Source organism: Schistocerca americana, chromosome 1 (assembly GCF_021461395.2).
Source record: "Schistocerca americana isolate TAMUIC-IGC-003095 chromosome 1, iqSchAmer2.1, whole genome shotgun sequence".
NCBI classification, from domain to species: domain Eukaryota; kingdom Metazoa; phylum Arthropoda; class Insecta; order Orthoptera; family Acrididae; genus Schistocerca; species Schistocerca americana.
This window is the reverse complement of record NC_060119.1, coordinates 608269743-608296072: the sequence shown is the minus strand read 5'-3', so window position 1 is coordinate 608296072 and position 26330 is coordinate 608269743. Positions and strand designations below refer to the sequence as shown.

Genomic DNA, 26330 nt, shown 5'->3' with positions numbered 1-26330 from the left:
CTTTTCAGAAATGGGTCGAGACTTTAGGACCACCATGTAGAAGACGCAGAAACACTTGGCATACACAATCTGCTTCTCGAGGGTGTTCGGGGGAAGGAAGGGTGGCGACAGAAACGCCGTCCTATACCACTTCCAGATTAAAATGCTGATTCCGCGACGTTACGGGATACATGAACAATAGGAGGAAGGAAAATGGCGAGTGCGTCTTCTAGGGAAGGAGATTCTCGGAATTTCACCAGCAAGTAAGTATAAGCGCGCGGCGGCGGCGGCGGTGTGCTCAGTGCAGATCCCACAATGTCTCTGCCGCTGCTGCTGGCGCTCGCGCTCGCGCTATGGACGACTGGCGTCGCCTCCCAGCCGCCTCGACGAGGTACAGTATTCCTCAACGCGCAACACAACACTTCCCTCAGCCAATTTGTTTGTTTCTCATTAACCGCTCGTGTTTCATTACTGTAAACTGGCAACACACACTACACTCCTCGTAAACTACTACCTCTCCAGACATACGGGGAACGTACTTATGAAAACTTGGTTTAGCTTATCGATAATCTTAAGTTTCTTTTCCTTGTCCATTCGCTTACTGTCTTCAACTGTCCTAAATACAAAGCCTATATACTCTCTCCGTGGCTTTATTATTACTTTGCATTACTTCTTTCCAATGTAATGTGACTTTAGGATTGGCCGAGCGGTTCTAGGCGCTTCAGTCTGGAACCGCTACGGTCGCAGGTTCGAATCCAGCCTCGGGCATGGATGTGTGTGATGTCCTTCGGTTAGTTAGGTTTAAGCAGTTCTAAGTTCTAGGGGACTGTTGACCTCCGCTGTTAAGTCCCATAGTGCTCGGAGCCATTCGAACCATTTTTTTTTTTTTTTTTTTTTTTACTTTAGGATTGCAGCGAAATGCAGGAAGATCTGCAGCGGATAGGCACTTGGTGCAGGGAGTGGCAACTGACCCTTAAAATAGACAAATGTAATGTATTGCGAATACATAGAAAGAAGGATCCTTTATTGTATGATTATATGATAGCGGAACAAACACTGGTAGCAGTTACTTCCATAAAATATCTGGGAGTATGCGTACGGAACGTTTTGAAGTGGGATGATCATACAAAATTAATTATTGGTAAGGCGGGTAACAGGTTGAGATTCATTGGGAGAGTCCTTAGAAAATATAGTCCGTCAACAAAGGAGGTGGCTTACAAAACATTCGTTCGACCTATACTTGAGTATTGCTCATCACTGTGGAATCAGTACCAGGTCGGGTTGACAGAGGACATAGAGAAGATCCAAAGAAGAGCGGCATGTTTCGTCACAGGGTTATTTGCTAGGCGTGATAGCGTTACGGAGATGTTTAGCAAACTCAAGTGGCAGACTCTGCAGGAGAGGCGCTCTGCATCGCGGTGTAGCTTGCTGTCCAGGTTTCGAGAGGTGCGTTTCTGGATGAGGTATCCAATATATTGCTACCCCCTACTTATACCTCCCGAGGAGATCACGAATGTAAAATTAGAGAGATTCGAGCGCACACGGAGGCTTTCTGGCAGTCGTTCTTCCTGCGAACCATACGCGACTGGAACAGGAAAGGGAGGTAATAACAGTGGCACGTAAAGTGCCCTCCGCCACACACCGTTGGGTGGCTTGCGGAGTATAAATGTAGATGTAGGGTGCATTAAGACTGGTCAGCGTTAGGAACTTTTTATATAGGCAGTAATGTAAGAATCATCAATTGCCTTAATCTAAATACACGCTGCATGTATACCGACTAAGATATGACAAATTTCATGGACACGTTACCATTGTGAATGAGGAAACGCAGAACTATCGGTCTTTCGATTGGTTGCCGTCTACACGTTTTGACTCTCCCCCAAACAACCATGGACCTCGCACGTGCATCAGAAACAAAGATAGCCGTAGCGAATGTGCAACCACCGCGGAGGGATATCTCTGGAGAGGTCTAGTTAACGTACGTTTCCTGAAGGAGGGGTGAGCGGCCTCGCCAGCAGGTGCAGGGGCAACAGTGTGGATCAGTGGTCGTCAAACTGCGGGCCGCCGGCTGCGTGCGGCCCGAATCAAGTGTTCGTGCGGCCCGCGGTTCTTAGCCGTATGTTGAGATAATGTACATCTACCAGCTAACAGCCGAATCCGAAGGCCTCTCTAAATTTAAGAACTTCTTAGTGACTAGTTTTCCTGCACAGTAACGAACACAAATACTTAGAGAGGCAATAATAATTTATGCTTAGCGAACCCGGCAAGGCTTCGTAATTGCTAAATATGTATGGCAATTGAATATACATTCTAATCTCCCTTTTGCCATATATCTGTACATCACCTCCTACTCTCTCTCTCTCTGTCCATCTCCTCCTCCCATCTCTACACTCATCTCCTCCCGCCCCCCCCCCCCCCCCCTGTCATTTCCTCTTCTCCTTTCATTCTGACCTTGTGCCTTGTTTATTGTTATTGCCAATGAATCCTTGATAGGGAATTGAAATTGCTTAAAATGAATGGGTAAATCGTATGACAGATCTCACTTGCTGCTGCATCCGTGAGGACAGTAACTTCAGTGACATTATTTCGCTTAGTTTTAATCTGCGCGCAGGTAGGATCATAATTTTCGGACGATTCATATTCCGTAGCAGTGTTCTAACCATACGTCGATTAGCCATAGATACAAGTTTCCTGTTTTCTATTAAAAACTCTCGTGGTCGTGCGGTAGCGTTCTCGCTTCCCACGCCCGGGTTCCCGGGTTCGATTCCCGGCGGGGTCAGGGATTTTCTCTGCCTCGTGATGGCTGGGTGTTGTGTGATGTCCTTAGGTTAGTTAGGTTTAAGTAGTTCTAAGTTCTAGGGGACTGATGACCATAGATGTTAAGTCCCATAGTGCTCAGAGCCATTTGAGCCATTTTTTTCTATTAAAAACGACTCCGAGGAAGAAAACAAAACAGCACATAGTTGTGTATATAATATTATTCAATTACATATATAAGGAGAAAGAATATGTCTAAGAGAAACAATTTGTCTTATGTTTCAGGGCACTGCTATTGTAGTTAAAACTGACTACGGGGAAAAAGCAACCGCACATTTTCACAGCATAGCATAAGACAACATTATCATACTCGCAGTCAATTTTAATAGAAAACTTCTAGATTGTATTTTAAAAACTATTCAATCTACATCCGTCTGAACGCTCCTTAGATATCATGCAAAAATTTCAAGAACATCCGTCAAGAACTTTTGTAAGAACATTTCCTGTAAATATATTACATACATACATAAATACATTTATATAACATATAAGTGTGCAGCGTATGTCTGTCCAAATGTTTATTAGAATGGTATGTAATAATTTGAAGTAAATGGGCCATGAAGTTTTAAGGAAATGTGTAGCCTATGTCCGCCCGGACGTTTATAAGAGCATCGTGCAAGAATCTGAAGTAAAACTCACAATGACTTTTCGAGAATTTTGGTAACAACATTAAAAAACAACTTGTCTTTTTACTGTAGTATAGATTTTATATACATATCCATATGCCATATAAATTAATAAAATTTGTAGCCTATCTCTGCCAAAACGTTTATTAGGGTATCGTGCAGAAATATGAAGTGAATCAGTCAAGAACTTTTTGAGATTTTAGCTAATAACATTTCTTTACATATATATTTAAGAACTGTGAAGCCTATGTCCTCTGAAAGTTGAATTGAGTATTCTGTAATAGTTTAAAGTAATTCGGGCAAGCACTTTTCGAGATTTTTTTGGTAACAACGTTTAACTACGACTTGTCTTCATACAGTAATTGGAAGTGCTAAATTTTAACTGACGTTGGTGATTATTGAGAATATTATAATTCCATCTTTGCAACTACAAGGAAATGCTTGTTTTTCGCGAAAACCTTTCTTTTTATTGATATACCACGATTGATGATGTTTTATTTCAATAAAAGAAAACGCATTTCATGACAAAGACACATTTTCATATGGTTGCAAAGAAGGAATTAAAATACCCTGTAAAGCAATTGCGGGCAATATGACAATTCGAATGTAATGACGTTGGTGAATTCATCTGTGAGCTAAGTGCAGTTGGTCACTTGCCTCAGGGGCAGCGACGAAAGTAGCGCCATGCACTCTGCCTCGCCTTCCGTATCCACCTTCTGTCCCCCACGCGCATCCTCTACGACCTCATCCCCTTCCCACACCTTCTCCTTTTCCTTGAACACCTCCGCACCCTGTATATTGTCTGCCAACTCGACCCCCCTCCCCCCCCGGCCGGCCATGGTGGCCGAGCGGTTCTAGGCGCTACAGTCTGGAACCGCGCGACCGCTACGGTCGCAGGTTCGTATCCTGCCTCGGGCATGGATGTGTGTGATGTCCTTAGGTTAGTTAGGTTTAAGTAGTTCTAAGTTCTAGGGGACTGATGACCTCATAGTGCTCAGAGCCATTTGAACCATTTTCTTCGACCCCCCCCCCCCACCCCCTAGTGTACCCCTTTCTCTCCATCCCTAGCCCATTACTGCACCTCTACCAGTGCGTCCCGCCCTATCTCCATCTCCACACCCTCCACCTCCTTTCCCAACGCAACTTCCAGCACCTACCCCTCCCGGATGATGAATTTCGCCCTGACGTCCACCCCTTCTACCAACTCTAATCCCACTTTCCTCCTGCCTCCTCCTCAGGGCTCCCTCTCTTCTGTCTCCCTTCTCCTGAGCAGCTTTCCCCCTCCTGCACCTCTCTCTCTCCCCTGTGCTTCCCTTCAGTGTCTCTGCACTCCCTCCTGCCTTGTCTTCCCTCTTCATCTCTCACCCCGCCTGTCTCCTGTCTCTTGGTAGACCCCCTGACCCTCCTATTCCTTTCATCCCACCCCCTCCCCCTCTGCACCTTGCTCTCCCCTCTTTTTCCATCCACTTAGGCCTCTCCCTCGGCAGGTCTCTCCTGGCAGGTTTTATTCTTTCTCGTGTGTGCTTCATCCCTTAAAGTGGTTTTAAGGTGTCTTTGGTCTGAAGTGTTTTAATACTGTGGCCAACATTTTGTAATGGCCCCTTTAGAAAAAATTAATGAATTACTGTGCTGATAAACATCATATGTTATTTGATTTTCAAACAGCTGAGCAAAACTGAACGTACTCAGATATTCACTAAAGTGACACACAATATTTTTAGCGCAACGCAATCTCACTTTCAGTAATCCCTACAAAAGAATGGCCCTGACTAACAATAACCTATACCTTTCATGAATTTTTACCTAACAAAAATCTTCGTTACTCGAACTACTGCAATACAGCGAGCGCCACTACTGCCAGCTAAATAAAAGATTCAAACTACTGATAGGCATAGTTAGCAAATGAAAGATTTTGATAGAGAACAAACAATGTATTTACCTTAATAGTGTTCAAAGGTCATAATATATATAGCAGTTCATGACATCCTGTCTTACAAATTTACTGTCTCTGTCCACATCATCCGCTCTCAAAACTCTGCTAATTTAACCTGTGCATGTGACTTCAATGTCTTTTTTGTGCTCTATGAATCACCAACTGTGTTTTTAAACTTTATGTAGACTTTAATTTTCCCCTATGAACGTCTCCATGTCAGTGTATATTTTCCCTCCATTCTTTTATGTCCCTCTTTTCATCGCCTTTATATGTATAATTTTCTCCTTTTTACTAGTTGTCATGTCACTCGGCTGAAGAGCAGCGGATTGTGCCGCTGCCAGCCCCAATATGGGGCAGGGGAATGAAATCACAATAAAGGAAAAAAAAAACTCCACAATGACAGTTGCTTCCAGCCAGACTCATATCCATAACCATGTTACAATTTACAAGTTTACAAATTTACCGCATGGAATCACACATTAGAAAACATCATTGAAAACTGTGCTCTATGGCGCTATTTAATCGAAATTTGCTCGATGTATTTGCTTTTTCACAGCAATGACGCTCAGTCGTGGTATTGTTATCACGTGCACATCTAGAAAAATATTCGAATATTTGGAATATGGCAAGTAGAATGTTTTTCTTGTTTGTTTGTTATACATGAATTTGAGTTTGTCGTAAGTTTTTAACACCTTTACATTACATATTCATAGTCCGTGGGTCACTTATGCTACACATGTTTCCACATAAAATAGAACTGAGCTTTACATAATCGTCAAAACAGCGGTGTAAACATGGAAGATGGCCCTCCCAGTATCATCGATGTAGGCGGATGCTGATAGGTCGGCGTGTGTCGATGGGATAAGCGGAGAGCAGACGAAGCCAGCGGCCTCCCGCCAAGTATCGAGTGGCAGTCGTCTGCGCAGCGGCACGCCGTCGGCAGCCGATGACGTTGCCGTGGGTGTTGGATCGCCCCCGCCGGTTCACTAAGAGGATCCACCCCTGGAGTTAGGGATCAGGGTGGCAATCGATTGGGTTGGCGAAACATGAAAAAGGTCCAGCGGCGTTAGCAAAAAGTCATTATAAAATGTCTGCTGAAAAGAGTTTTTGATTAGCACACGAACACACTTAAAATGTCTCTCGTGTTCTTGTATTGTTTCATATGTTGTCCGTAGTCATTTTCGTATCCGTCGCCAGTTTATCCAGTCTGTGACAGGTAATCTTCGCTGTACTGCACTTACAAAATAAATCTTTCTCACAGACTATAATCTTCGGTATGGTTCATAATTTTTATTATTTCCCACTGCGGCAATTTACACATTGTCTACACAGCAGAAAATTTTATTTGACACAAAATGTTTTAAGTATTTAGACTTGCACATGCTCGACGCCGTTATTTCAGTCATTACGGCACTCTGTCACGTTGATGTGTAACAGGATTCCCCACATGTTCTGACTCGCTTCACTGCACGGCAGTTCGAAATGTATCACTCGACAGGTCTTTTAAGTCCACCGTCACAACTTCTATTGAAGCTAGCACTGACGCAACACTGTTGCTCCTCTCACAGAGTCTTTACAGTTTCACTAACATCACTATTTAATGTCTGTCTCTTGGACAAATGTCTGTCCGATGCACATGCATCTCTGCACATTGTCGTTCTCAAACTTACAATTATATAGATGCATATGCTTCTTTTTTGCAAATAGGATCCATAATTTTGCTGACAAAGCTTTTTTTATGTACCTCTCTATCCCAGTTAGTGATCATCTGATCATCTGGATTCTTGTTTCCGAAAAAACAAGGTTCTGGCTCGATTTTTACAAAGTAATGCAGTTGTGAAGTGTGGCTAGTAAGTGTAATCTTCTCATAGGACACCAGTGTGTGTGTGTGTGTGTGTGTGTGTGTGTGTGTGTGTGTGTTCCTGCCACAACAACCGCAGAAAATGCTAATCTCAGTCACAAGTAAAATGATTTCCACTTGATATTCCATGGTGCATCTCATATCGCGTACACCATTACCACAAGTCTGTTTAATAATGGTCACACATAAAAACATACTTATCACTAAATGAAAAACAGCTAACTACTACGAACAGGAAATATATACGATTGTCTTTTTGAAATCTTTAAGAAAAGACTAAAGCTGCATGAAAAGATAGGTTGCACCATCTGCAACATCTTGCAAAAACGTTAAATGTTCGTTGCTTTAAGAGCATTTCAGCTTGTGGTGTTGAATTAAATTCTTTAAAAGTTACCAATGAAATTCTTACTGAACTTTGTTAAAAAAATACAACTAATTAATAATCTGTGCAGAATTATTAAAAGTTGCCCCCAGGGCATTCATTTAGTCATTACATACTGAAATCAGCACAGAAACAAGCTGGCTGACAATCACTTACATACTAAAACATACTACATACTATGGCACAACATTCGAGCATCTTTCTAATTTCCTTATTTACTGCCACTTTTTTTAGATCACGGGATTGAGTACGTGGCGCGTCAATAACTCTCGTGTGGGTACACATGCATGTCATACACAAATCCCTTAATAGTTCCTGGTTTCTCCGAAAACACTTCCGTGAACGAATTGCGTAAACCAGTGACCTGTGCTATCTGATGCTTATCCATACTTACCGATTCATTGACCTTCTGTCTAAAGAGCTCTTAATTAGTGAGCACCTCTGTTCTATGAGACAGGAGTGAGCTACAGTACCCCTGACTAGGTGAGTTACTGTGTATAAATAACAAGTGTGGCCTTGTACACACGATACTGACATTGCGGCAATATTTGCCATGTACTCCTCCGTGGCTATCGAATCCAGTACTACTCACCGAGCGAGCTGGCGCCGTGGCTAACACATTGGGCTCGCATTCGGGAGGAGGACGGTTCAATCCCGCGTCCGGCCATGCTGATTTAGGTTTTCCGTGATTTCCCTAAATCGTTCTAGGCAAATGCCGGGATGGTTCCTTTGGAAGGGCACGGCCGATTTCCTTACCCGTCCTTCCCTAATCCGACGAGACCGATGACCTCGCAGTTTGGTCTCTTCCCCCAAACAACCCAACCCAGTACGACTCGCTGGTCCTCATTGTCTACCGCGCAGGATCCAGAGGCTAGGTCGATAGTCGCATTCCTCCTTCTGATAAAATCCCAATCCAGGATGCATGGTGCTGAGAGACCTTTTAATACGAGGAACGTGCACTGAAAGGCTCCATTTCCTATTGTAATCTCCAGCTGCACTTGAATCTCGACAACCTGTGTCTTGGCAGATATGGCACCTAAAACGCGATAATCTTGTGCCTGAAAAGTTGGTATTGTGTACAGACGACTCAATTCTTTATAAATTTCATAACTTATCACGCTCGTAGTAGCGCCAGTATGTAAAATGACGAGTGATTGATACATCGCCTATCTTTATATATACCGCAGCTTGCACTACTGATTTCTCTGCATTACATGTTCGGGGCTCGGCGCAAAGTTCCTGACGCACGTCTTGTCCGTTGTTATTTCGCAACATGTAGACAGAACTTAGGGGTTGTATTGTATTGCATGGAACTGGGGACGTAAAAACGACGGGGCGGCTTCGTCCCCGCCGTAGCCCGCAGTGGTACACAACCCCACAACAGGCTGCAGCAATCCGCTCACCCCACCGCCGCTCCACACCGAACCCAGGGTTATTGAGCGGTTCGGCCCCCCAGTTGACTTAGCTAGGAATACTTTTTCAAATTCGTCAGGCGTCTTACAGCTATCAGCTGTTCCCATAGCCCATAAGGCTGCTTCGCCAGTAATATGCGACGTGACGAATTGTATTTTTTCTCGCTCTGCCCACACTTTCGGCAGAAAGCGTTTAAAACTTTTTATAAATATCACGGGATGTACTACTTTCTTTTCCGTAGACAAGGTCTGAAATTTCCTATGATTAAGTAGGCTTTCTCCATCGGACAACGCATTTTGCACGATCGATTCTCTGCGTTCCAGCTTGGCAATTCTCTCGTTTACTTATTTTCTCCACTGAGGAATGGCCTGCTGGACTTGGCTTAATTCCTCACGCAAACTTTCGATAGGTTTGCCGTTAGCTGCTGGTACTTCTCTAGCGACCTTTCCTACAACCTTATTTAATTCCGTAGTGACGTGTTCACGTATATCCTCATCGTTTTGTTGCAAAAACTGGGTTAGTTCACTTTCGATCTTTTCTGCTTGGGTTTTGAGACACTGATCTACCTGCTCAGTTAGTTCCAATGATAACAGGTCTAACCCCACAGTAACATGTTCTACTTTAGTGCTTAGATAGTTTTGGTTATCTTGGCACATCTTTAACTGATCAGTAACTTCGTTAACCATCTCTGGTACGCTAGTGTAAGCCTCTTTCATGGCTTTGATTTCACTTTTAATCGGATCTAAGTGATCATCCAAGTTCTGAATTAAAGTTTCATCTCGTTTTGCTAAAATTTCATTTAACGAAGTAGTCATATATTGGTCTCTCTCTCTCTTTCTCTCTCTTGTATACTTTCATTAACTTGGGCAAGCAAATGCTCATCCTTTTCTTTTAATTGTCCTTACATATTTTTGTTAAATTGGGCAAGCAAAAGCTCATCCCTTTCCTTCTTCTGCAGAATCCTATCTCTTTCTCTCTTCTGCATAATCCGATATTTTTCTTCCTGTTGTTCTACGAACGTATTCAGAAACAAAAAAATGGTTCAAATGGCTCTGAGCACTATGGGACTTAACTACTCAGGTCATCAGTCCCCTAGAACTTAGAACTACTTAAACCTAACTAACCTAAGGACATCACACACATCCATGCCCGAGGCAGGATTCGAACCTGCGACCGTAGCGGTCACGCGGTTCCAAACTGAAGCGCTTAGAACCGCACGGCCACACCGGCCGGCTATTCAGAAACAGATTAATAAAATCACCCCCCCCTCCCTCCCCCCCCCCCCACCCGGTATACTACTTGGTGATATATTTGTTAGGCTATACTCGAATCTCACCTCGGCAGAGGTAAAAGCTTCTGTACTTGCTCCATTACCTAATACACCCATTTAGGCTCCCGGAATTATCCGGCATTCCTTTTCGGTTTCCGGTACTATTTGTTGTATGTTAGACTCTGCGATAGCTTCACTCTGAACTGGCAGCTCAGTTTTGTCGTGGACTTGACTCCGAATCGGAGTATTCGTCTCTTTTCTAATCTGCTGCCTGGTTCTTGTTCGACTAACGTTGCAAATTAATATACAACTTATAGAGGTACTGATAACTGATAACTTTCCAGCAGTTATTTCGGTAAAATCTGTCACAACAACGGTTGCAGAAGAAGTTTAGTTATAACTTAACACGCACACAGCAGCCTATTGCTGCAATACACAAAATAAATATTCCCTGACACACCCTAGCTCTATGCACCTTGGCGTATCAAGCGAAAAATAGGACCTACTCACACAAAATAGTAAAATAACGTACAGTGGTTGCCTTACCTTATATACAGTCTTCAATAGATCCCGGACTACTCGTGTGTGGTTTTATTTTTGTCATACACAGCACGTGCGAGCGAGGTTATATTCCAGCAACAAGTTGTACCTGACATGAAATACAACCTTGCATTAATACACACATAAATACAATAAGATTACAATAAAAACACAATAAAATTACAACGTATACTATGTATTATTCAATCGGGCCCCTGAGTCAACGGGCGCCAATAGTACCATTACCTCTTTTCTTCGTAACTGTTGTGGTGTAGAATTAATTTAGTTATTTCGTATGAGTTAGTGCAAATTGCTACGCGTGGTTTGAAATACGCAGGCTGGCGTCGATCGCAATCTACAACAATGACATATAAAATAGCAATATAAACTCTGAATATTGTTTTTGGAACTCCACGTATAGTTTGAGCGCGAGTAAATGCGTCTTAAATATACGTAGAGGGATGTAATCTCAATAAGCAGGCAAAAAATTATTTATTATTAATGGAAATGCTACGCTTTATTTCAACAAATGACAACGTAACGTAACCTGCAACTATCCCAACGATAATATAGAATATAGAATGATTTCTTTTCCCAGCAAATTAATCTAACGTTACACAGAAAGAAAGTATGGTTCAAAGAACTGCGTATTATTGAAATAATTGCAAAGAATTTCTCTAACTTTACCTCTTTAAGAATTGAGTTAACTTTTAATCCTTTGAATTAACTGAAAATATTTTAAAACAGAGGTGAGCCCTCATCTAAGCCTTGCGGTGTTAAATCTCTGAGTAAATTTCGTAATGAAAAATATTAAGGAGCTTTAATATTGAAAACTGACTGTCAACATTCGTAAAAGCACTTAAGATCATCTTCCTTTGGCAATGAAGCGCGCAAACACTCAAATATTCTTTAGTACACGTAATGGCGGTCTCAGCGCCAACGAAACAGTCGAAGCCAGATGGGCAATCGACAGCAATATTATTATCTTTAAATAAATTTGACGTGGATGGAGAAGAATTTTAAAAATTAAACTTAAGATACTTTCAATTAACAATATATTGTAGCTTTAAAGCTCATACAGTCAGCGAGTTATACGTACATATATCGAACCACAGGCAAGAGGGAACAAACAGGAGAAAAACAAAGAACAAACAGGCGCGGGTAACATGGCTCTTGTGTATATATATTAAACTTGAAGTTTCATGCTTTCATGGAACGTATTGCAATATGGTATTCTTTATCTCTGCGATTAATGGAAAATATTTACAATATTTGTCACAAAATATTATCAGACTCGACAAAATGACTCATAATATTACAGTCATTATTTTCTCTGTTGACATTTTATTCATATCAAAGTTACTTATAATCTGTCTTGATTGCAATAATGTTTATTCACATGACCGGATTCGATTCCTCTAGAACCATCTTCAGATCTGCAATTTCGGTTACAGGAGTAACCCGTCCACTCACAGCAATCTTCATATGCTGAATGTGACGCAGCATGTGAAGGTTGCTGTGTGTGGACGGGTTACTCCTGTAACCGAAATGGGATAACGATATGCACACATACAGATGTCGGCAGCATCGCGACACGAGCTGTAAAAGGGCAGTGCATCGGTGAAGCTGACATTTGCACTCAGGTGATTCGTAGAAAAGCTTTCTGACGTGATTACGGCCTCTCGACGGGAATTAACAAATTTTGAACGCGGAATGGTAGTTGGAGCAGACGCATTGGACATTCTATTTCGGAAATCGTTGGCGAAATCAGTTTTCTGAGATCCACAGGCTGAAGAGAGTGCTGGGAATAACAAATTCCAGGCATTTCCTCTCACCACTAATATCGCCGAGGCCGACGGCACTCACGCAACGACCGAGAGCAGCGGTGTTAATTTAGAGTTTTTAGTGATAACAGACAAGCAACACTGCGTGGAATAACCATAGAAATCAGTGTTGGACGTACGACGAACGTATCCGTTAGGCGAAATTTGGAGTTATGATGCTATGGCCGCAGACGACCGTCGCGAATGGATATGCTAACAGAACGTCTGCTGAGCATCTCATGCGCTCGCGAACATGTCGGTTTTTCCTAGGGTCTCAGATGAGTACCGATTTCAATTGGTAAGTCCAGAGGTTGAAAATACCGCTTCGGCTGTAAAGTTCTTTTTATTCACACACGACCGGTTTCGGGCTCTTATAAACCCATCTTCAGGTGTCATAACTTGGTGCTGTAACCCCCGAGCGCCACGGTGGACGTGTAGTAGGCGCGGTGTGCTACCGATCAGCGCAGAGCATGGAGTTACGACACATGAAGATGGGCTTATAGGAGCCCGAAACCAGTCGTGTGTGAAAAAAAAAAGAACTTTGCAACTGAAGCGGTATTTTCAACCTCTGGTATAATGCTCAGTTGCGCATGTTCCCCGAATAGAATTGTTTGTCTCAATTGGCGCAGACCCCACGAAGCGATGGACCTAAGTTGTCAACAAGACAATGTGCAAGCTGGCAGTAGCTCCATAATGGTGTGGTCTGTGTTTACCTGCAATGCACTGAGGCCTGTTGTCGAGCTGAAGAGATCATTGACTTGAAATATGTTCTGCTACTTGGAGACTATTTGCAGTTATTCATGGACCCACGTTCTCGAACGACAATGTCATGTCACTGGGCCGCAAATGTTCTCGATTGGTTTGAGGAACATGCTGCACATTTCGAGCGAATGATTTGGCCACCCAGATCGCCCAATATGAATCTCATCGAATATTTAAGGGACATAATCGAGAGGTCAGTTCGTGCACAACATGTTACACCGACAATGCTTTCGCAGTTATCGACGGCTAGAGAGACAGCATGGCTCAATATTTCTGCGGGGGAGTCAACGCCACGTCGAGTTGGTGCATTACGCTGGGCAAAAGAAGGTCGCACACGAGGTGTGCAGGCGTCCCCTGACGTTCGTCTCCTCAGTATATTAACTAGCTGAAATGGCTCTGAGCACTATGCGACTTAACTTCTGAGGTCATCAGTCGCCTAAAACTTAGAACTAATTAAACCTAACTAACCTAAGGACATCACACACATCCACGCGCGAGGCAGGATTCGAACCTGCGACCGTAGCAGTCGCTCAGCTCCGCACTGTAGCGCCTAGAAGAGCACGGCCACTCCGGCCGGCTAACTAGATGAATGAGTCGCTTTACTTCCATACTAATACCGTTCTGTGATGTTACCAATATCCCAAGACAAACTCAGTAACAGTTTCTATTTGCGCCTGGTCAATTTCTAACATTGTATTTAGTTCTGGTCGTATTATTCGTATGTATTTCATTTTATTGAAGTTCACTTCCAGTTCTATTTCTGTTGGTGCTTCCACCAGTGCCCTAATGTTTGTCTAAGCTAGTTTTGTTCTTGCAATAATATCCATATCATCTGCATAGGCAAACGTCTGCACCATTCTACTGAACATAGTGCCTGTTTTATTGATTTGAGCTGTCCTTATTACCTTCTCTAGAGCTAAGTTAAAAAGCATACATGAGAGTGCACCGCTTGCCTCAGTCCACAGTTAGTTTCAAAACTTGGTGTTAAATTTCCTTGTATCCAATACTTAACATACTACTTTTCCCATAGCCAAAGTTACGAGGGGTATTAACTGTTGTGGTCTGTCCATTTCATTCATGCCTTCAATAAGCTTATTTCTTTTTATAGTGTCATATGCTGCTTTAAAATCAACAAATATATGGTATCTAAGATCAGGGGGTGCATACGTCTAACTAGATGTTTCTACCACATTTAATAAACTCAGCGGGCAGGTCGTCAAAGCCAGGTGACTTATGGTTGGATAGTTAGCTGACTCTCTTGCAACGAGGGCATCCCATTTTCCTCTTCTTCCACTTGTTGGCTTTCAGTTAAATCCCATGCTTCAGCATTCTCTGAATATAATAATTCCTTAAACTACTTTGCCCAACCATGTAACAATCTCTCTTGTGATGCTATCAGTTCACTATTTTGTCCTCTGCATTGTGCTATTTTTGGCTGAAATTCCTTTCTATGGGTATTGATATTTCTTCTGAGATATACTTATTTTGTCATTCTCCTTTAACTTTGAGTGCATTTTAAATTCTCCCTGTAGTTTTTGGAATAGGTAATAATCAGCGTTCGCATTAGCATCTCTCAAAATACGGCAGTCTAGTGCATCAGTGCTGTGCCTGGTACCTATTAATATATGATCAGTTTGGTTACTAGTATTGTTGTCTGGTGCCACCCAGGTCATTTTGTGTACGTTATGATGCTGGAAACACGTGACAGAAATTGTCATGTTAAGTGATGCTGCAAATACTAAAATGTAGTCTTTCACGGCCGGAAATATCATGTCCATTATAATTATCCGTGCTGTTATGCCGTGGTTGGTTGATGAATTCTGTGTCAATTCCCAAAGTTTCGTCTTCCGAGTGCGGGAGACATCTTAACCCCCGCTTATGCTCAAAGGGACGTCTGTCCTGGTTATAGCGCTCTGCCTGTCAACGATGGGCTGATTTGATATTTCTCCTAACCCACTGGCAATTTTCCTTAAGGATATCAGGAGTGATAGATGCGGGCAGAACATCATTAATATTCCAAAAATTAGATTGTGGATAATTGAGGGGATATGACAACAGAAGGGCGACAGGATCAGCTTTCGATTCTTTGTGATGAGCGATATTAAACGCAAAGTTGAGCCAAGGGAGGGTAGTATCCCATTTCCTTGCGCACATATCATGGTATATAATAAAGGAAGACTTAAGATTATGGTTCACTCTTTCGGCGAAGGACGCCTGAGGATAATATGGCGTGGTAATGATGTGCGTAACGATATTGCAAAAACAGAACTGTTTAAATTGCTTAAAAACAAACGCTAGAGTGTTATCACTCACCAGAGCCTTAAGGGTGCCAAACCAGGAGAAGATGTTAGTGAGGTGTCCAGTAGTAGCGGCAGTAACCCCTTGGCTATGAACGAGCCAAACAAATCGCGAAAATGGGTCAACGACCACAATGAGATAATGGTTTCCTTTCTTAGTACGGGGAAGGGGGCCCATAAAATCAGTAAAGATTTTATCCGTAGGGTACAGTTAGCGCTCTGATCGTAATAGCGCCCTCGGCGAGCTGTCATTGGGTTTGTTCCTTCTACAAGAGTCGCACTCACTAACCAAACGCCAGATATCCCTGTACAATGACGGCCAGGTCTTCGCCAAGGACTCGTACAGGCCTAAATGTCCACCCACCAGCGAACGGTGGTAGTAATGAAAGATGGAGGGGACTAACTCAAGAGGCAAGCAAAACCTGAATTCCCCAGGTTCACCCACTTGCTTACACAATATACCATTCTTCAGTGAAAAGCTGGGCACCTCCTTCCTGGACAATTGCCCACTAATCGTTTCCTTAATTTTAAGATTGGCAAATAACTGTGGCACTTCGCCCACAGCAGTACAATCAAGTTCATCAGAGCCATCGGCTCGATCTCCCTCAGTTGTATCTTCCTCCTCAAACATGCGGCTGAGTGCATTGGCTACCTGATTGTCAGAACCTTTAATATGGCGCACCTTAAAATGAAACGCCGAAATCTGGAACGCCCACCTCGCAATTCTACCAGTTTTCCCGGGTCTGGTCAGCACCCTACTTAACTCCCGATTATTGGTCTCTGAATCAAATTCCCTATGTTCCAGATAGAATTGGAACTTTTCTAGAATGGCCAATGTCTCACATTCATACTTGGAATAATTCAATTTGGGACCGGACAGACTCCTTACGCAAAAGTGAACAGTGTCTTTGACCTTGGTCTCCTGGAGGAGAACCGCAGCAGTCCCTGTGTTTTTTCGGTCTGTACAATAAATCTCTTGCCAAAGTTGGGCACAGCCAACACCGGGGAGAGGGGTCTTAATAGCTTCAAAAGCACACTGTTGGCTTTCGCCCCACACAAAATTTTCTCCGTTCCTGGGTAGGTTATTAAGAGAGACAGCAACCTGAGCAAAATTTGGAAAGAACCGGCGGAAATAGTTGGCCATTCTAATAAACGTAGCTACCTCCTTCCTAGTTGTAGGTTGGGGACCTCTTCAAGTCCTTCATTCGCTCTTGGTCGATACTAACGCCATCCCTAGAAATTAGATGACCCAAAAATGAAGCCTGATTCCTGGCGAGAGTAATCTTAGATTTCTTCGCGGTCAATCCAGCATCACAACGCTCGACAACACCTGTCTAAGATGGGAAAGGTGTTCCTCAAACGAAACACTATAAATGACCATGTCATCCAGGTAATTAAATACACAGACGAAAGCAAGTCCGTCAAGACATGTTCCAACAAACGAGAGAGAACAGCAGCTCCGGTGGCCAACCCAAATGGTACCCTATTGAACTCATAGAGATTCCAGTCAGTGCAAAAGGCTGTGACATGCTCAGATTTTTTGGTGAGAGAGATTTGATAATTGGCCTGATTCAAGTCAAACAGAGTGAATCACTTCACCTCAGAGAACCATGTGAAATAGTTGTGAAGTTCAGGCAAGGGGACTGACTCTAAAGCAACTTTTTCATTCAGCAGCCTATAATTCGTGGCTGCTCTGTAGTCCTGACCCTAAGCCTTGGGGACAAGAAAAATCGACAGGGCATAAGGAGAAGGCCTGATAACTCCATCCTACAACGTATTATCCAGCTTAAGCCTCAAGATTTTCATTTTAGGGGGCGAAAGTCGATAAGGAGACTGCTGAACAGGAACATCATCAATCATATAGGATCACACAAGTCACTCCTAGATTATTAGACAAAACATCAGGAAACTCTCCCAACAAATGCGTGGCCTGCTCCAATTGAAGATGAACCATGTCAAACTCCCCGGTCTCACAAGTTACAGAATTAATGACGCTTGGATGGCGACAATAACAGAGGGCTATCTTCTCACCTGGCGAGAATTTAAAGAAGGCACGACTAGCAAAATTAAGGACCAACTCAGTTCTTTGAAAAAAATCGCAACTGAGCTATATGTTAACTGCTAGGTCCTTTACAACCAGGAGATTAACCATGAAAGAAGATTACGGTTAATGAAGTAAAAGATCCACACAGTGGACACCAAACGATAAAGCTACTCCTTATGTTTCTGATCTAAACTGCCATAAAAATGCGAAGGAACTGTTAATCAGAACTCAGGGAGAAGTTGTAGTCTAATTCACAATTGATTTATTGATCTTAAACAAGACAAGTCAACAAAATTATTAAAGAATCATCATACAAAAAAATATTTATTTAACAAAAACCTTACTAAAATGGGATCTATGGTGGACAAAATCATCTGCTGGGGATCGACACATGACACTAACCAGAACACTACTCGCTTTATCTCACCTCATACACGTGAATCCAGGTTATGGCATCAAACTACGCCACCACCAAGCATCTATATTCCACCACACAAAAAAAGGAAAAATATGGTTCGAAAGAACAGGGTGCTGAGAAATAGATATTATAGCCCTATGTTGCAGCAGCGAATACTTTACTGACCTACTGGTCAAGGCGGCACACTATGATGTGTTCGGCGACTGAAGTCATGGACGGCGGAAATCAGTTATTAAATGCGCGTTCCCGAAAAATGCAAGTAGGCCTACACGGTCTCGTGTTCGGTTAATTCAGAATGCAGGTACTTCCCTAAGAGCCTCTGAAACCCTGATGGATTCCAGTGTGCAGGTGGACCAATTTGCTGGTCTACCGAACCAATTTGACTCCGTGCCACGACTGTGCTTGTCGGAATACATCAAATGTTTAGACGGCCAACTCAAGACAAATAAGTACACCCACGCGTCACTCATTGTGACCATGATGATATAAGCAGTACCTCTGATGGTTCAGAAGGTGTGCGCACAGGCTCTAAGTCGCGCCCTAGCAAAGGACACAAGTCTCACCATTTATGTAGAGACCTGCAGTTCTTTACTAGCGAAGCGCCAGTGCAAGAGGCTTGTAAAAGAGTGCCGATCTCCCTTTCTCCCCATTTCCTCGTCAGCTCGGTTCCAAAAGCACATTCCTCTTTTTGATTTCCCCCATTTCCACACAAGCCAATCACAAGCTGGAGCCCGGCATTCTAAGCTCGGTGAATGGTCTTTGCACTGCAAACCGATTTGACCAATCAGAGACTTAAAGTTGATTGGCAGAAAACGGAAAAAAATTCAGCTTCACGGCCTCTTTCCCACATGTTTGCCGTGTTTTTTGCTAACACAATACAGGGTGGAAGCACAGCCCTCCATAAACAGCTTGTTATCTCCCCTGTTGCGTCCATTTCAAAGTTTGCAAAGAACGGCCATAAACTCACATTGACAAAAGATGTTTTGAAACAGAGTCTGGACATTTGGGCCCCAGTTTTCCTGTCCCAAGGACATCTGCAGAACGTTTACATTTATTTTGGCGGCTTGCTCACTAACAAGGCCTACAATGCGCAGTCGGCGACTTTTTGGTGCTAGGCCGTATACCTGGACGTCTGGGGCCAAAGCTTAATGAGTTTCTGCACAATGCGACCATGGCATGGCCCGTCTGGAAATGTCTCCTTACCGTTCTCCAGAAAAAACGCGCTTTGTCGCCCCACCAACGCCGTGCTTTTACTGCAGTCGTTAAGTTGGCACACTGTTCCTTTGAACGCAGGTAAATCTTACCGTATTTCTTTCCCTAGAGCACGCAAACAAGACCATAAACTGCTGCCCACCATTAAATCACAATGTATGAAGTCAAATAGCCGTAGATCGTATGCCCTACACCGAATCAGAAGTGAGAGTGCCCTGCAATCTCTCAAGCAGCCAGAAAAAATTGCAAATGTACAAGCTACTGTGCACCTCCCCAACCAGAGGGAACTCTTGCAGATTGGACACATGATATCTCTGAGGGCAGGGGCACACAGGAGATCATTTATAGACATGGCAAACTCCAAATACCACTTATAGTCAAGTAATAAAAAATAACTGCTGGAGTCCAATAATGCTCGCAGAGGTTGCTGTCCGACATGGGCACAAACATAAGGGAGCGACGACCTTGTCGCAGCTTGAATATGTGTTCACCAAGGGGTGACCATCTCTGACATGTATGAACCCTGCACCCCTCTTCCCCGCTCCCTCCCCCGCCTCTCCCACAGTGTCAGCCTTTAGGCCTCGGGGCCTGCACAGCCTGACACTTGCGTACAAGGTGGATATGCAGGCAACAACGAAAACAACGCTTGCACGTGAGTGAATCATATTTGAGAGAGGGTTTGTCACCCCAGGTAACTGAAGGCACCAGTGCCAAGCCTACATCTACCCTACGCTGCTCATCACCATAAGTAAGGGCCTCAATAGAATCTAAGAGTTCTTGCAATTCACCAAAGTTGGTGGGACGGCGAACAAACAGCAAACGTGATCGATCCTTGGGGCACATGCCCTCCAACATGTTGAAAACGCTATCAGACTCAGTAATGGACATTCCGAGGACTAGCATGGCTGTGAACATTCGTTCCATATATTGGCTCAACATCTCCGACGATGTCTGAACCTGCCAATAATACTTCCGCTCAAGCTCACTGAACATATGTGTCGACAACTCTCTGCCTATAATAATTGCCCTCAACCGCCCCATAGAATACTGATGTCTCAAGATTTCTGAAACCAGAGTACCCAATATCCCATTAGGTAAAGATTAAAGCAAGAGTCAAATCTCAAAAGCAGCCGTAAGGCTTTCTGCACTTGATTTGAACTGTCCACAGACAGTTCTGAAATATTGATTAGGAGGCACACAATCGGATTGAATAACTTAGCAAAGTGATCGGATGGCAAATTGCCTAGACTACGGGGCTAAGAGCGCTCATTGTCACTGAATTCATTGCGTCTTAAAATTTTCTGCCCCAAACCTACATACTTGCTTTCTAAACACAGGGATGCCGCCCTAACCTGCACGTCCCTTGCCTGATCACTCGACTGCTTAACTTTGTCTCAAACACACACACACACACACACACACACACACACATACACACACACAAACACGAAACCTTCTACATAGAATTAATTAATTTCAAGCATAGCCGTAACAGTTTCCAGATCGTAATTTTTGCTTAAATAATTTGTCTACATTAAATTGTATATGGTTGCAGATGACGAACTGCGAAAGAAAACAGTCACTGTAAAAACAGAATGCATCAGGAAAATCACACCATGTGGTGAAAATGTATGAATTCATAATTTTATGTCTTTCTTCAAAAATCTGTAATTGCTAATATTTACATGTATACAAACAGTAAAGAACATTCTTTATGTTTAACAGCCATAAAATAAAAGCCCACTGATGATGCTGCAACTGCAGTGAAACACATTTGGGATAAAAAACAAAATTATGTTGTGCTAAAGGCGGACCCCATCCAAAAACATATGCATTATCTAATCCTTCTTTTAGTCAGGCTGCGTTACAAATTTCTTTGCTCTCTGTTTCCATGAAAACATCTTCATTCGTTAACCAATCTACATATCCAATATTCAGTGTTATTCTGAGCACCATATGGGGTTCTTATATTGTCACTCGTCAAGATATTTATCATTGTGTGTAACATAGGCTCGTAAATTTATTGATGTGCATTATCGCACAGTGTAAGAGTATACTGCAGATACCTCTGGTTTCGCCGAGGCACCACTCCGAAATTATCGTCGCTCGCTGACAGTGCCTTGAATACCGTGTAATTTTTGTTGCTGGACTAGACCGTTTAGTCGGGTGGAGGGAGTCAGACTCTGTAATTCTAAGTCGGGCCGGGGGGAGCTCAGACGATGTGCTTGCAGGCATTGTTCCGATGGAACTGGTAATTCGCTTCTTACATGATGACCGGCGCCGCGCTTGTTAGCTTTTGAGTTTCAGTGTGAACCGATCAGTGTCGTGTGGCGGCATGTGGAATATTACTAAATTGTGGAAATTTAAAAAAGTGCTTGAGATTAATAATGTTTTAAGTAATAAATCGTATTGTTGGTGATCCAGTAACAACTGTTCTGTATCGAACCCGTCATTATCCACTTCATCAAACTATCAACATATCACTAAATTCACGCAGGAGAGAGAGGCAGAATCGCCGTAATGTAACACACGTGTAAGTCATGTTGTAACAATATGTCTTCCATTTTTCTTTTGTCTCTCCTGTTTTTCGTCTACGTTTCACTTTTATAATACTATAAAGCTACACTCCAGATAAATAATTTTCACAAAAGATTCAATAACACATTTATAATCGATGTTTACATGTTTCTCTTTTTCAAGGGTGCTTAACTTGCTTTTGTCAGTTTACTTTCGCTTCTGCCGTCATCAGTTATGTTGCTTCCTTAAATAGCGAAACTCTTCAACTGCTTTTAATGTTTACCATTTCGTAATCTAATTCCGTGACTTAAATATAATACACTCCATTATGAAATTACAATGAAATCCATACCTTTAGCTGCTTACAGGCGTTGATGAATATCAACGGGGACAGTTGAAAACATCTGCTCCCTGTCAGGGACGCGAACCCGAGCTCTCCTGCTTACATGGCACACGCTCTATCCGACTTAGCCATCGAGGACATAGAGGACACTGCGACTGCAGGGACTGATCTCTGGCACGCCCCCGTGAGACCCATATGTCCAACTTGCTGTCCGCACACTACATTTGTAGTGCCCCTGCCCACTATATTCAGTACACATTGCAGTCAATCTACCGATTCTCGTAAGAGTTCGGGCAATGTGAGTGCATCCGCACTGAAGAAGATCAAAAAATGGTTCAAATGGCTCTGAGCACTATGGGACTTCTGAGGTCATCAGTCCCCTAGAACTTAGAACTACTTAAACGTAACTAACCTAAGGACATCACATACAGCCATGCCCGAGGCAGGATTCGAACCTGCAACCGTAGCGGTCGTACGGTTCCAGTCTGTAGCCCCTAGAACCGCTCGGCCTCCCCGGCCGGCTGAAGAAGATCATTGGCCAGTGAACCTTACGTCTATGAAGATGGTATCTGTTCTTTCGGACATGTACGATCCCATTGGTGATCTTACAGCTCTTGAAGAATGAAATTACAATGAAATAACAGACCTTTAGCTGCTTATAGAAGTGATATTTATCAACGCCTGTAAGGCGTAAGACCTTCCAAGACCATTGTCATTTCTATTAGATTTACAATATCCTCAACTTTTAGTACTTACTTCTCCTTCCTGAATTTTACTCCCATTTCTAAATTAGTCCTTGATTTCATTTTTGCTTGCTCTGTGTACAGATGTACCGACGTTAGGAATAGACTACGGACTAACTTTTTTTTGTAATTGCGCATTACGGAACAATGGACTCGTAATCTCACTTACTGTGATACTTTTCTCATATGAACGACACATGTTTTAACGTAGTAATTTCGAACTTATGAAATATTGTGTGCGAATACTTCGGCTGTAGTACTGTAACGTTTTAAAAACCTGTTGCGAGTGTAATGTATCTGTGCAACCAGTATGAGCTTTCTGTTCAAATTTGCAGGCTGCCTGGTGGACGTGAATAACAGATCCGTGATGCCCAACCCACAGCCACTACTGCTGGTGCCCGGTGTCAGAAAAGACGTGCACGGCTTCGTGAAGCCAAACTCTTCGGGAATAATCTCGCTCAGTTATAAGCAGAAAATAACCCTGGCGTGTCCTGGCAGCAGGCTCCGGCTCTTCAGTGGACAGCAAGAGACAGCCTCCTGCGTTTCGGCCTCCACCTTCGTCGTCAAACGACGGTCATACGCCTTCGCTGACCTCGACTGCCTGTCCCCGCCAGAGCAATCGGCCCAGGTGACGGGCAGAAAGTGTGGCAGCAAACGTCAGTACCAGATGATCCGACTTGGCTACCGGGTCGGCTCAGACTTCTACACACTCATTGATGTCTGCTTCGATGATCGCTCCTACAATACAGTCTACGACAATTTCACAATGGTCGCCAACATAGGGGGCAAGCAAAGCGGTTCGTTCCAGTCCACGTGGTTGGGCGGCGGATTCTTCGGGAAAATCAACATGGATATGCAGTACAGTTTCAATACGCAGGTCAATACGTTCACCACACTACTGGGTCCCGGGGCGAGCGGGTACATTACTAAATCTAACTTCCTTACCAGGGGACACCTCGCCGCTAGGTCCGATTTCATGCTCCGCACACAGCAAAACGCCACGTACTTCTACGTGAACGCCGCGCCGCAGTGGAAATCGTTCAACAGTGCCAACTGGAACACCATGGAGAACAATGTACGTTCCTACGCTGAGAACAGGTTGGTCGACCTGGAAATCTACACGGGCACTCACGGCATCGCGACGCTGCCCAACGCGAATAATGTCACGACGAAGTTGTACCTTTATGCTCATCACAGAAGGTACATTCCAGTGCCGAAAATCTTCTGGAAGATCGTGTTCAATGCGATCACTAACGCAGCTGTGGTGCTCCTAGGCGTAAATAACCCACACGTTCACAACATAACCCCTGACTACATAGTCTGCCCAGACGTGTGCCGCAATATCAGCTGGTTGTCCTGGGACGCCCATAACAAGAGCAAGGGATACTCGTACTGCTGCCAGTACGCAGATTTCAAGGCAAGCGTGCCCGATGCGCCAGACATCGTTGTGCACTCTCTGCTTACCTAACCCTTTCAGATAGCAGCACTTCGTATTGACTTTGGGATATCTGTATTTCAGATGGTCTACAGTCTTGTGGTTTCTTTATATGTATAATTCAAATGAATCTTCTTGGTGCCTTCTTTATACATCTAATCCTGAAATAAAAATTCACAAATTCCATATCTACCTGAAAATTATTCTACCAGTATCAATAAAACAATCCAGTACCTTGGTTTTATTTGTGACACATTTATTTTACAGCATGTTTGGTGATTGGACAGCAACATTGGATTACTCTAAATTACGTCTACATGCGAAAACACACAATTAATTTCATACTTTATCTAATTTTCTATTATATGAGACACTCTTCGTCATCTTTGTTTGTCTTTCTAGTCGTCTTGCTAATAGCCCAGACTTTCGACCGTACGTCTAATAGCTCTACCTCTGAATGATAATTTTTTTGAATGTTAGTTGTAAAGAATAAGTAAAAAGTGCGGTTATAATGACAGGGGGAATTAAAATCGTCAAAGCCTGCGCTGTCGGTCCACATTTAATACGATAATGCTTGGCCGTGGAAAGATAACTAAAAGTTTTGCATCAGAATTCGTCTTGTAATAAAATGACGTTCAAAAGTGACATCGCACTTCGTGCTCTGGCTGCTGAATGAAGATAGGTTCGTTTTTGGAACGCGCAATAAGCACTTAAGGCTGCGACAATGGCTGCTGATCCATTGCATCATCGTATTAAGACGACCGACTACGAATATGTGCAGAAAGACGTTAAAAGAATCAGATAGGAGCAAGGAACAAATGAAATAAGTGATTAAAACAAATTTTCGTGACAATAGAATTTAACCCAATCAGAATATTAGTACACGACACCATGTTTTAGTCCATTCGTTCGTGAGTAAGGCTAGGAAACGAGAATGTAAAATACGGCGCTGAGACACCAGCATTTGTCCCTTTTAAAACAAACCAAGAATAAAATGCGGGCAGAGAATGAACTCCTATGCAATTAACTATATCTTTGAGATCGGGAAACTGTGGGTATAAAGTTAAATGTTGTATTGTATACGGTATGACAGGTGAAAAATTTTATAACACCACTTAGCTCAGAAAACTCCGATTCCACTTTACCATTTTATATTGCCTTTGTATAAAATTGCAGGACCCGATTATAGTGGAGCAAAAGCAAGGACAAGCCTACATTAATGGGCCATATCCTTACGACAAATGGCCATCGCAAGATAGGATGTTGCCGGGGGGTGCAGTCGGCATTTGATACTGTAAGGAAAGTGTATAGGACGACCATGGGCGAGCGGAGAATCATTCTAGCGACAGTAGGGGGTGCGTATGGGAAAATCTACTGACAAAGTTCTTTGACAAAGGGCAGCCTATTATGCCCAGGCACCAGTGAAACTACGAGTGGGCTACAAGGTGCTCATCAAAGAATGTGGAGGGTGGAGGCTTGCCCGTTCTGTAAAGTAGGTTAAGTGGCTATCTGAGTCAGACCTGACGACAGTGTACAACTCTGGCATAGGCGTAACTGGTCTTGAGGACACCGTTCAGCCCACGTTGTTGAACATTGGCTTCTAGATTATCGAGCCTGGAACGTGGATCAATGGAAACGTGTCACTTGGTCTGATGAATAACTTACCTTGTTACACCCGATCGGTGGTCGTCACCAGGAACACTGTCAACAAGGCATAGACCTGCTCGAAAGAAACACCACGCCACTGTCGCAAGCAGGGGGGGGGGGGGGGGCAGTATTATCCAATGAACGACGTTTACCTAGGCTTCCACAGGACCTATGGTAGAAATCGAAGACACCGTGACAGCTGCGCACTATGTAAACATCACAACAGACCAGCAGCATTCCTTTTTGGTTGATGTCTTCCACAACGGAG

At 43.3% G+C, this 26330-nt stretch overlaps 1 protein-coding gene across 1 annotated transcript; it reads left to right on the top strand.

The window, feature by feature from the left end:
• The first annotated feature begins 294 nt into the window (after window positions 1-294).
• On the top strand, window positions 295-24564 carry LOC124625385. Its single transcript, XM_047149167.1, has 2 exons — window positions 295-370; window positions 23316-24564. The coding sequence occupies exons 1-2, from the start codon at window positions 295-297 to the stop codon at window positions 24446-24448; spliced, it is 1209 nt and encodes a 402-aa protein (XP_047005123.1). The 3' UTR covers window positions 24449-24564.
• The last annotated feature ends 1766 nt before the right edge of the window (window positions 24565-26330 follow it).

What these genes read in the sequence shown, in the direction of transcription:
- LOC124625385 (XM_047149167.1), top strand. Translation starts at nt 295, where the DNA reads ATGTCTCTGCCGCTGCTGCTGGCGCTCGCGCTCGCGCTATGGACGACT. An exon ending in CTCCCAGCCGCCTCGACGAG is followed by an intron (nt 371 to 23,315) that starts GTACAGTATTCC and finishes TCAAATTTGCAG; the next exon opens with GCTGCCTGGTGGACGTGAAT.